A 12,197-nucleotide genomic window follows, 5' to 3' on the forward strand; every position below is an offset into this window, starting at 1 on the left:
GATTGTTCATTATTTTACATATAAAGTTTGCTAAAGTCTTTCTTTTGCTTCCTGTAACAGTACCTTTAAGGTCATTGTCTGGATCTAGAATCTCACTGAAATTTTCTGCATGAGATAAGAATCTGGCCAAGGGTATTTTACATGGATATTAAGATGTGCCAAAAGACTAGTAATCTGGATTTTCTGAACATAATTTAAGTACCAAAACTGTTGAAAGGGAAAATAGATTCCTGATGGAGTTGGAGAGGATATACACATTCGTAACTGTTAGACGGCTACGATGGTCCTGGGAGCAAGGATGCCCACCATACTGAGGACGGTGATCACAACACCCAAGCATAAATTATCTTGGACATTTCTTATTAATAACAGGTAAAGCTTAGCAGTTAAAAAATCCTGTGGTCCTTTAGCAATATTCAACGTATATCCTAGACCAAACAATCATTATTTTAAAATTAATATTTCAAAAATTAAGCCAGAATTCCTTAATCGAAACTTTAGGTATCAATGATATAATTTTGTGTGCTAGTTCATCAGAAAAGCAATTCATGATATTTAGTGGAGAGCCATTATAACCCTTTGTACATTTGTTCGAGCCCAAAATATTAAAATAACAAAATAGTAAAAAAAAAAATATATATATCCCAAAGGGTCAATTAAGAATGAACTTCAGTATACCACCGCCACCACAATTTTCAATGTTAATCCCCATGCCCGTACGCTAATTTACCAGTGATTTTGGTTTTTTTTTTTTTAACTTACATGCACAGCATGCAGACCCTCTTTCTAAGTCCATGCATGCGAATTAAATGTTCCAGTCCAATGCTCAAGAAGCCTAAGTCTGTAAAGCTTACCAGAAATGACCCCTGCAGTCAACGTGGCAGCAACCGGTGACTGCCTCTTACTCACTCTGGCAAGAAATCTAAACAGTAAGCCATCCCGGGCCATGGCAAACAGAATTCGGGGTAAAGGGAACATAGAGCCCAGAAGACTAGAACAGAAAAATTCAAAATTCACACATGAGTTATTTTAAGGATTATTCTAGACAGGTACGCACAGGTAAAGACTGGACACACGAAAATGCAGAACCAAAAAAATTCAAAATAGGAAACATTCACAAAAAAAGTGACTGAACTTCTTGTAAATCAAAACAGAAAACCACCTAGCTTTGTATTTTTAACGCAGAGTCCTTGACGAAAAAGATCCCCCGTTTCTTAAGAAAAGTCAACTCTCTCTCACCTGCCACCGCACCCGATGACAAAGTAGCAATTATTGGTGTCTTCGTTTTGGAATTGATTTGAGCTAGACATTTGAAAAGCAACCCATCCTCCGCCATAGCATAGATTACACGAGGCATTGGGAAAATGGATCCAAGAAGACTGAATAAAAAGCAAACACATGCAGTATGGCAAACATTCATGCAAGATTACATCCCCGAACGGAAATAAAATTGTATAATATTCAGCATGACAGTTGTAATTACAAAGTCATATTATTTATATTAATAATTATGTCACATTGTTTTTAAATGCACTATGATAGGGCATTTAAAAAAATTTGCTAATATTTACCATTGTGCTATTCATTATTCTGTTACGGATAAGTAGTACCCAGCAAAATTACCAGACTAAAAACAATATTGCAAGGAATTTGTATGTACCCACAATTATTACCAAATTAAAACTAAGTAATTAAGACTTAACCAAACCAATATTATTAAGACATTTTTAGCAGCAACAACTTAGAAAATAAAATTATTAATTTGATATGTAATTAAAGAAAAGACTAAGTAATTTTATTTCATAAGCAATAGTTGCAACCTTTATTCAATAATGATGTATTTTTTGCATTTATTGTACCAGTATTTTTTCTCACACACCCTGATATTGGATCAAGTTAGTAATAATCCCCAGCATCATAAGATAATCAAGGTAGAAAAAGGCAAAGAAGATCAATTTACGTAAATGTAGTATACAGAGGGGACCACAATGAAAAGTTAGCAACTGAAGCTTAGTAAGACAGTTTTTGCTTGAGATGCTCGGAATTACTTTTGTCTACTAGCTGCACCATTGCACACATTACTTAGTTGTGAAAAATAACCATGTAAGAGAAAACAAAAAAAAGTATTTTATTTAAAAATCCTTCTTATTTATTTATTTTATTTGCAACAGGGTGTCACTCTGTCACCCAGGCTGGAATGCAGTAGTACAGTCATAGCTCACTGTGCCCTGAAGCTCCTGGGCTCAAGCGAGCCTCCCACCTCAGTCTCTCAAGTAACTGCGACTGGGACTAAAGGCACATGCCACCTGCTCAGCTAATTGATTGAATTTTTTGAGGAGACCAAGCCTTGCTATGTTGCCCAGGCTGGTCCTGAACTCTTTGCCTTAAGTGATCCTCCCGCCTCGGTGTCCCAAAGTACTGGGACTACAAGAGTGAACCACTATGCCTGGCCCTTCTTTATCTTTAATAAGGCTCTGTTGAGCTTGGCCACAGATGAATCTTTGCCCATCCCTTCTAAGGCCATGGGGGCGTGGTATCTTCAGAATTCAGACTTTGGAAATTACTTGAAGCTATTCAAAATAAACCTCAAGGCCAGGTGTGATGGCTCATGCCTGTAACCCCAACACTTTGGGAGGCTGAGGTGGGAGGATCGCTTGAGCCCAGAAGTTCAAGACCAGCCTGGGGAACTTAGCGAGACCTCGTCTCTGTAAAAAATAAAAAATTAACCAGGTGTGGTGTTACGTGCCTGTATCCTAGCTACTCAGGAGGCTGAGCTGGGGAGATCACCTGAACCCAGGAGTTCGAGCCTCAGTGAACTATGATCATGCTCCGCACTTCAGCCTGCTTGACAGAGCGAGACCCTGTCTCAAATAAATAAATAAACCTCTACACTAGCAGATGGCTGAGAAACCAAGAGCGTCTAATTGCTACTTAATATTGTCTTAATGATATGTAATTAAAGAGAAGACTATCTGTAGGAAGTTCAAATTTCAGTTTAAAATTTTACATGAAATTTCCTCTATTCTTGAAGGTACTTTCTTATTATATAGAAAATAAAAGGGAGTTTGAAGGGGAAAAATAAAGCTAGGCTGGTGAATTACACTAAAAGACTTCTTTTTCTAGTTTCAGACTTTTAGAAGCTTATTTTCAGTTAAAAAATTACTAATCTGGTAAAAAGGATTAATTTTCTCTTTGCAAGACTCTTCCACTGTATGACATGATAAAAAAAGAGAATGAAATATCTTACGCATAATCATATGTTAATTGAAATGAGGGCAGCTCAGGAAACCTGGGAAATGAGTTCTAAAGTATTCAAACAAGCAGCTACTGAGAATCTGAAAACTTGGGATTCAATGACCCTTTTCTCTTCACATATTTATATGAATTGCCACCATTTATTTAAGAATGATAATTTCTATTTCCAGACCAACTGCACTCTGATTGGTGCTAAGAAAAAGTCTCCATGTTTCACAATAAAAGGCACACTATATTTTTAAAAGACAGAGCATAAGTGTTCACTCACATAGGCTCAGTATTACTCAAACAGAGTGTAGCAAACGCAAGGTCTGTACATACATTCTCAGATGTCTAAAGAACTACTAGTATCACCAAAGCCAATGGAGAAACATTTTAGGACAAGAATCCTGAAGTTTCATAATGCCTATATACATGACTATGTGCCACAGATACGTGTGTGTGTGTGTGTGTATCAATGCCACATATATTTCTACTGAAGCCTGGACCATCACTGTCTTCAAAAACTGACTCTGAACTAACAGCAGGGGAGTTTATCCTTTAAGATTTTTATCTGGAAATTCGGAGCAAGCTAATCAATAAATACAAAGTTGCACAATATTTTGTTTCTATTAGGATACTTTTTAAATAGACAAAAGCAAATTTTTAGACACTGACTACTTTGTAGAATCCCAAACAGCCCCTGCCCCAAAGGCCACGCAATGTACCTTGTTGACAAGGCGCAGAGAGAACCAGCTGCCACAACGTATTTGGCAGGACCCCATCCCACATATTCAAATGCTACCGGAAGGGGGCTTTTTTCATCGAGGAGGTAGTAAGGCATCATAAGTGTTAAAGCTGCAGAGACCCCAAAATAGGCCATAAAGCAAACAAGCAAAGACGTCACAATTCCAATGGGAATAGCTCTCTGGGGATTCCGAACTTCTTCACCTAAGGAAATATAAACAAAAGATGTGTATGCTTAATAAAACATTCATAGGTAAAGAAATTAAATTGTGCAAAATTCTTCCTTTCCTCCAGGGTAATTCTTCTCTGTTTTTGTCCCTTTTCTTTTCTTATCTTGGTCCATCTATTTTATTTTATTTTATTTTACTTTATTTTATTTTTTTGAGACAGAGTCTTGCTCTGTTGCCCAAGTTGGAGTGCAGTGGCGTGATCTTGGCTCATGGCAACCTCTGCTTCCCAGGTTCAAGCAAATCTCTTGCTTCAGCCTCCTGAGTAGCTGGGACCACAGGTGTGCACCACCACACCTGGCTAATTTTTGTATTTTAGGAGAGATGGTTTGCACCATGTTGGCCAATCTAGTCTCTAATTCCCGGCCTCAAGTAATTCCTGGCCTCAAGTGATCCACTCTCCTCAACGTCACAAAGGATTGGGATTACAGGTGTGAGCCACTGCGCCCGGCCGATCCATCTGTTTTACACGAAATTTCCTCTATTCTTGAAGGTACTTTCTTATTACATAAAAAACCAATTCCCAGAGGGAGAAAAGGAGAAGTCATGCCAGTCAGTTTCCTATCTCCAGGAAAGAAAAAAACCAACCAATCAACCAAAATCCATAACATATCAGCACTGTTAAGTGTTTAGAGACAGAATAGCAGTCTTAATCCATTTGGAAAATGATTCATCTACAGAGATTAAATGACTGTCGTGCCATTCCGTAGGCCTTTAAATATGAAGGCTTCAGATGAAGTTATTTCATCTATTTGTATGAAGTTCTAATTTCAATTTAAAAAACAGTATACTTTGTACACTAATGAGATTGAATACTCAAAACGTGGTCAATTGTACGGCCATACCAAGATATAAAAATAGAGGAGACATTTAGAGAGTGACTCTGGCATGATGATGATGTTGTATAAGATAACACAGAAAGAACAGGCACAATATTTTTTCTCCCACTAACGAAGAGACCATTTAAGAACATGATCATCATGTATGGCCCACGTGACAGCACTTCTGGACAGAAGGTTAGGGATGGTAATAATGACTAACATTTATAAAGTAATCCAACAGCTTGCAAAGTATTTTTCATATGCATTATTTTAGGGAATCTTCCTACTATCTGAGGAATAGGAATTGCTCTCCGAAACTTACCAACTGGAAACCAAGGGCAGAGAGGTGCATTCTTTCTTTTTATCATTAGCAGCACGTGTCACAGCTGGGTCTGGAACTAGTGCCCTTCTTATCCCAAATCTGTCTCTCTTTCCTGGACCCTCTGCTGCCACACACGGGTACTCGTGCACGACAAGGAACACCCATTCTTCTACACTGAGCCAAGACACTGCTCTTACCAGTTGTTGCAATGCAGTCAAATCCCACAAAGGCATAAAAGCAAGTTGCAGCACCAGCCAACATTCCTGTAAAGCCATAAGGCATAAAGCCACCAGCCCCATAGATACTTGTTCCGTTTTCAGAAGGTGGCTCTCTAAGAAAGAGAACAAACACAGTGGAAAGTCACTTTGACAGAAAACTCTCCTTCCGGTAACTTGTCTCAGACTATATCCTTGGAAGGTGGTTGTGCTTATCAGCTCTTTGAAGCTGATATACATAAAACTAAAACCTTACTCTCTTCACCTTGTGCTACAGAATGTGGTGATGCCCCTAACAATGGTACCTAAAAATGACCCTCCTGCATCACTGACACCCAATTACAGGCTGACTGACAGCATATGTAGAAGCCCCAGACCAGCTCCAGCTGAACCCACAGCCAGGGAGGATGTTGAGAGCAGAGACTCCACATATGAGCCATGCTCTGGGACGACAAAGACCAGAAACCTCCTCTTCTCATGGATGCTTATACTTAGGAGAATCCATTCTTCAACTCATAAAGCATCAAGTACGGCAGAGTACATGTCTCTAACATTCCCTAACGAGACATTTAAAAACATGAAACAAAACATCTTCGTCTTGATTGATAATAATGAAACTGAATATTTTATTATATGTTAAAAAACTATGTAAGTTTATAGGATACCAATTTTTTCCCTTATTGGAAAGACTAAACAACATATATCAAGAAAAACATACAGGTGTACCTCATTCCATGCAATAGGTATTTTTGTAATCTTATGTCTGTTTGTGCAACTAAAAACATTCTCCAAAAAACAAGGTCTAAAGATTACTAAAGCATTAAAAGAATACAATAAAACTGAACGGTGGTCCTGAAGGAAGAACTAAAGGATGCAGGAGTCAAAAATACTCGTTGTTATTTAGCAGTGGCAAACTGCTAGGGGGAAAGATCAAGTTTTCCCAATGGTTAGGATCTTCCCTTGCTCTTCCCCTAAACCCGGAGCAGAGCTTGAGGCTCAGCAGGTGCATGGGTTCACAGAGTTGCTGCATAGGGAGCACACCTATACCTTTAAGTTTGAAGGGAGTCTGGGAAGAGTGGTCTTGGAATGGAACAGCCTCTCAGAAGGGTCTCAGAAGCAAGAAATTTGAGAACCATTGCTCTAGAAGAAAACTCACATATGCCCTCTGGTATGGTTTGGCTATGTCCCCATCCAATCTCATCTTGGATTACCGTTCCCACAATTCCCACGTGTTGTGGGAGGGACCCAGTGGGAGGTGGTGAATCATGGGGGCAGGTCCTTGCTGTTCTTGTGATGGTGAGTGGGTCTCACAAGATCTGATGGTTTTATAAGGGAAAGTTTCCCCGCACAAGTTCTCTCCCTTGTCTGCCGCCAGGTAAGACGCGCCTTTTACCTTCTGCCACGATTATGAGGCCTCCCCAGCCATGTGGAATTGTGAGTCCATTAAACCTCTTTTTCCTTATAAATTACCCAGTCTTAGGTATATCTTTATTAGCAGAGTAAAAATGACCTAATATACCCACTTAAAATATTGTCTTAAACAAGAAGGAGAAAAAAAAAAATCTCAAATATTCTACCTGGCACTTGCTGATATATTTTTGAGAAACTCTTCACTAATCTTCCAGTTTGCCACATTTCCTTTCACAAATCCAGCAACCATCACAAACAGAAGGACCAGAATATTAATAGCTGTGAAGACTTTATTTACCCAAGCAGACTCTTTTACTCCAAAAGACAAAAGACCTATGGAAGAAGAAAGGGCATTTCCATGTTTATTTATCTTTAGGAAAGGCAATGGCATTTTGAGGCAAATACAGGGCTGTAGGATATTCTTTCACCAGTATTCATATCTTTAATTTCCATCTATCCACTTCTACTGCTAGTTCTTACTCATTAGTTAATTACCTAATCCTGAAAGGTCTTCTGAATGCAACCAACTCAATTTTGGAGGCAGGTCGTGCTCATAGAAGACACCACACTTTCTAAGAAACATAAATCTAGTAACTTTGGCCATCTTTGCCAATGATAGGTAAAGTAACATCTAATTGCAAGGTAAATGGCTGCAAACTATTTTTGCTTTTTTTGAGACAGAGTCTCGCTCAGTTTCCCTGGCTGAAGTGCAGTGGTATTATCTCGGCTCACTGCAAGCTCTGCCACCTGTGCTCAAACAAGTCTCCCACTCAGCCACCTGAGTAGCTGGGAATACAGGTGTGTGCCACCATATCCGGCTAATTTTTGTATTTTTTGTAGGGTTGCGGCTTTGCCATGTTGGCCAGGCTAGTCTCGAACTCCAGACCTCAAGTGATCTGCCTGTCTCAGCCTCCCAAAGTGCTGGGATTACAGGCACTTAAGCCACAACAACCGGCCCAGTTGTGAACTTTTTAAAAGTAAACGCTAAAACATATATCTGCCATGCACACAAAATACATAAACAAAGATAATTCTTCAAATGTGCCAACAAAGTACTTTGTTAAACCTATTCTCATTTTAATACTTTATATTCTGATTGTAAAAGTGATCAATTTCCTATTCAAGTACTTTGAAGACACAGAAAAAAAACAAAGAAGATCAACCATGCTTTTCCCTCCCAAGTTTTGTACACACACACAAACACACACATACACACACACTCTTCTGTGCCAGTAAATATATAATCTCATTTTTAACAGCTGCATAATCTTAGACTATATTGAGGTACTGCACTTTTAATTCATCCCTTATTTATAGACAATTAGATCACTCTTTGTTTGTTACGATTATAAATAGCACTGACATAATAATTCTTTTATAACTATCTTTCTACACTTTCCATTTACTTCTTTACAATAATTTTCGGCAAGATAATACTGCATCAAAGGTCTGTACTATTGGTTCCTATCATCAAAATATTCTCTGGAAAGTTTGGCTCAATTTAAAGGGTCTATTTTTTCTATTAGGGTATTCTATTCATACTGATCGATATGGTTTGGCTGTGTTCCCACCCAAATCTCATCTTGAATTGTAACTCCCATAATCCCCATGTGTCAAGGGAGGGACCCAGTGGGAGCTAACTGAATCACGGGGGCAGGTTCCCTGGGCTGTTCTCGTGATACTGAACACACCTCACGAGATCTGATGGTTTTAGAAAGGGCAGTTCCCCTGCACCTGCTCTCTTGCCTGACACCATGTAAGACGTTCTTTCGCTACTCTGTCACCTTCCACCACGAATGTGAGGCCTCCCCAACCATGTGGAATGTGAGTCCATTACACCTCTTTTTCTTCATAAATTACCAAGTCTTGGGTATTTCTTCATATCAGTATGAAAATGGAGTAATACACTGATTTATAAAATTTATGTATATATCAATGCCATAAGCTCTCTGCCTGTCATGTATAACACATATTTTTCCCAGTTTGTTTTTGCCTTTAATCTTACTGATTATATACATGTAGAAAAGTTATTAGAATAAAAAATAAATTTGCCCTTTTTAGTTTCTACCTTGAAAAAAAATCTCTTAAACATTAACCCAAAACATCTACTTTGTTTCCTTCAAGCATTTTTCTAATTATATTTATCATATGTATATCTTTAACCCATCTGGTATAAGATTTGAATTATGGACCTAAGAAAATTTATCTTTTACTATTGAGCAAATGATCGCTGTGAAAAGACGATGTCACAGATTTACTTGTTTCTTCCCCATATCTATACCACCCAGCAACAAATAAGCAAATTTTTCTAAGCAGAGATGAAAGAACTTGAATTTTGTTCTTCTACCTGTGTAATTCCTAGAATCATATATTAACCATATAAAGGAAAGTTGTATGGCCAGTACAGTTCCCAACTCCATAATTGTAAGCTAGGTTAGGAACCGCTGCTATATACCTCGGAGAATAACAAAGCCACCTTTATATTTCACGTAAGTTTCCCAACAGCTCATGTGCACTGTCTACTCTGAGGTCTCATCTCCCACTGGCAGATTACACACCAATGAATATCTCATCTAAACGGAGCATACACTTCCCGTGTATATTTAGTAAAACAACTGCTTCATGTCACAAGACATTTGGTGTTACAATATGAATAGGGATTTCCAACAGGGGGTTTTGATCTTCAAAGATTCTAAGGACAGAGTTTAAAACATAAGCTTCACCTATAATTAAAGGAAAGATATGACGGTGAATGAACATGGGACAAATGAGCCAAGGCCTGAGTCTTGCCGTGGAATTAAACTATGTGCTGATTGTGTCATAGCTTCATGCTTTTTCATCATTTAGAGATTAGAGTTGAATATTTTAAGTTCATTAAAATGATCAAATATGATGTAAATAAAATATGATGTAAATAAATAAAATACAATGTAAATAATTTAACACTAGACCAGTTTCTATTTCTAAGCTAGACTGCTTAGAAACCAAAACAAAAATCAATCTTTGTTGAAAAACAATTGATGCAATTTGTCTTGACATTAGAATCAAAATGCAAAACATTTTAGACCTATACACTTTGTTCATGTTCTTATCCCTAACCCTATATAAAACATTTAATTAATGATTCACTTTTTAAAAGGTAAAGCTGTTTTCAAAATTATATAATTTTCTAGTAAACGTTTCAAAAGAGAAAGATATTTCTGTCTCACTCTTCTAACAAGGGAGAAAGCAGACATAAAGTCGGACAAGAAAGCATGAGGCAGATTGCTCAGGGTAAAGCAAGTAAGAAGTAGGAACAGACACGGTTTTTACTCGTAGTGTAATCCTTGATAGGTATAAGCAGGATTGCAGGTAAGAATGAGACTCAAAATAGAAAACGTGGCCAGGCATGGTGGCTCACGCCCGTAATCCCAGCACTTTGGGAGGCTGAGGTGAGGGCATCACTTGAGGTCAGGAGTTTGAGACCACCCTAGGCAACATGGTGAAACCCTGTCTCTACTAAAAATACAAAAATTAGCCAGGTGTGGTGGCCGGCACCTGTAGTCCCAGTACTCGGGAGGCTGAGGCAGAAGAATTGCTTGAACCCGGGAGACAGAGGTTGTAGTACCACTGCGCTCCAGTCTGAGTGACACAGTCAGACTCCATCTCAAAAAAAAAAAAAAAAAAAATGTTTATACAGTTAAAGCAAATATAAGGAGACAGAGCAGGGATTAGCTATGCCTATGAAATAAAACTGACCACCATGTGAGTACTTACTAGGAACCAGATGAGAAGGCTGAAGGGGGCAGACACTGATGCCTCCTTTTATGTATGAGCAAACTGAGTGAGGGGAAGATTATATAAATTGTTCTATGTTCTAAAGGCAGTGAGTGGCACAGCAATCTGTTTGAAATCTGGTTATTCGAAATCCTGTGCCTCTTAAAACCACTATGCTACCATACTGACAAAAACTGAAAAATCCTAGTACTAAGTATGTTTGTCTATATAATGTCAACATTACAAAATGACAGGTGATTTGAACTTGCTTCCTTTACAACCAAAGGCCTATGTTATATAGATGAAGGCATGTCAGAAAAACAGAATTTGTTCTAGAAATTGCAAATATCCCTAGTTGTATGTAGTAAGATGAAACAATGCCAAGAAAGTATACATTCCTCCTTACTGAAACCACCGCTATTCCTGCAAACCTGCAATTAATTATTAAAAAAATCAATGTCCTCATCCTATTATTTAGTGTGTGCCAGGTGCTATTTACTCAGAAGCGCTATTTTTACCACTGCACACAATTTAGACTTAGGTTAAAATGTGATTCCAGCTAGTGATAAACCCCACAGATGTCTAACAGTAACATAAATGTATAAATATACTGACCTTGTCTTGGGAACTCAGGCCCCAAATTCAGAAGTAACCTATTTTCCTGAGACAAATAGTGTGGTTCATCCTGGGGAGAGGCAAAACTGGTTTTCTTACCTGCTAGAAGTAATATAAGGCACACAGCAAAAAAATCAGGATATTCTGCAAGACCGGTGTAATTCATTCTGAAGTATGTTCTCAAAAACTGACCAATCTGTTTGCTAAGAAGTTCATCAAAGGTGCCACTCCAAGCTCTTGCAACACTTGACGTACCTTCCCAAAACGGAACAGAGGATACGAAGTCACTGGGGGCAAATTAACATAGCATTGTTTGCTACTCTATTACAGGATAAACATGAGTTCACAAAAGATTGAAAATTTTAATCACATATACAGTATCTGGATATTTATAATCATGCAATAGTCATCAAATGTTCAAATCCATAACTGTGGAATGTGGTAACTTTATTTGCAATAAAGAATTGTAACTAAAAAAGTCTGCAAGTCCATTAAGAGGCATAGTCAAAGATGAAGCAAAAATCACAGAATTGTGTGGCTGGGTGCCGTGGCTCACACCTGCAATCCCAGCACTTTGGGAGACCAAGGTGAGTGGATCATCTGAGGTCAGGAGTTCGAGACCAGCTTGGTCAACATGGTGAAACCCCGTCTTTACTAAAAATGCAAAAAATTAGCCAGGCATGGTGGCAGGTGCCTGTAATCCCAGCTACTCAGGAGAATCGCTTGAACCCTGGAGGCGGAGGTTGCAGTGAGCCGAGTTCACGCCACCGCACTTCAGCCTGGGTGACAGAGTGAGACTGTCTTAAAAAAACCCCAGGAAATTCTGTAATTAGGAGGAGACATTTTAGAG

The 12,197-nt window shown here is 38.5% G+C and overlaps 1 protein-coding gene across 10 annotated transcripts in view; it reads right to left on the reverse strand.

Annotated features, from left to right (window-relative positions):
* SLC7A2 (solute carrier family 7 member 2) overlaps positions 1 to 12,197 on the reverse strand; it is a 74,606-nt gene that overhangs the window by 16,120 nt on the left and 46,289 nt on the right. For 8 of the 10 annotated variants that reach the window (XM_050801953.1, XM_050801947.1, XM_050801950.1 and 5 more), the window contains 5 exons: positions 11,447 to 11,602; positions 7,144 to 7,309; positions 5,549 to 5,682; positions 3,963 to 4,185; positions 1,240 to 1,379 (listed from right to left, as the gene is read on the reverse strand). In XM_050801953.1, coding sequence (XP_050657910.1) covers positions 1,240 to 1,379; positions 3,963 to 4,185; positions 5,549 to 5,682; positions 7,144 to 7,309; positions 11,447 to 11,602 — 819 coding nt within the window. Of the gene's footprint in view, positions 1 to 854; positions 992 to 1,239; positions 1,380 to 3,962; positions 4,186 to 5,548; positions 5,683 to 7,143; positions 7,310 to 11,446; positions 11,603 to 12,197 lie in introns of all 10 variants that reach the window. The other 2 variants (XM_050801955.1, XM_050801946.1) reach the window with 1 other exon arrangement.

Source organism: Macaca thibetana, chromosome 8 (genome assembly GCF_024542745.1).
Source record: "Macaca thibetana thibetana isolate TM-01 chromosome 8, ASM2454274v1, whole genome shotgun sequence".
NCBI lineage: Eukaryota > Metazoa > Chordata > Mammalia > Primates > Cercopithecidae > Macaca > Macaca thibetana.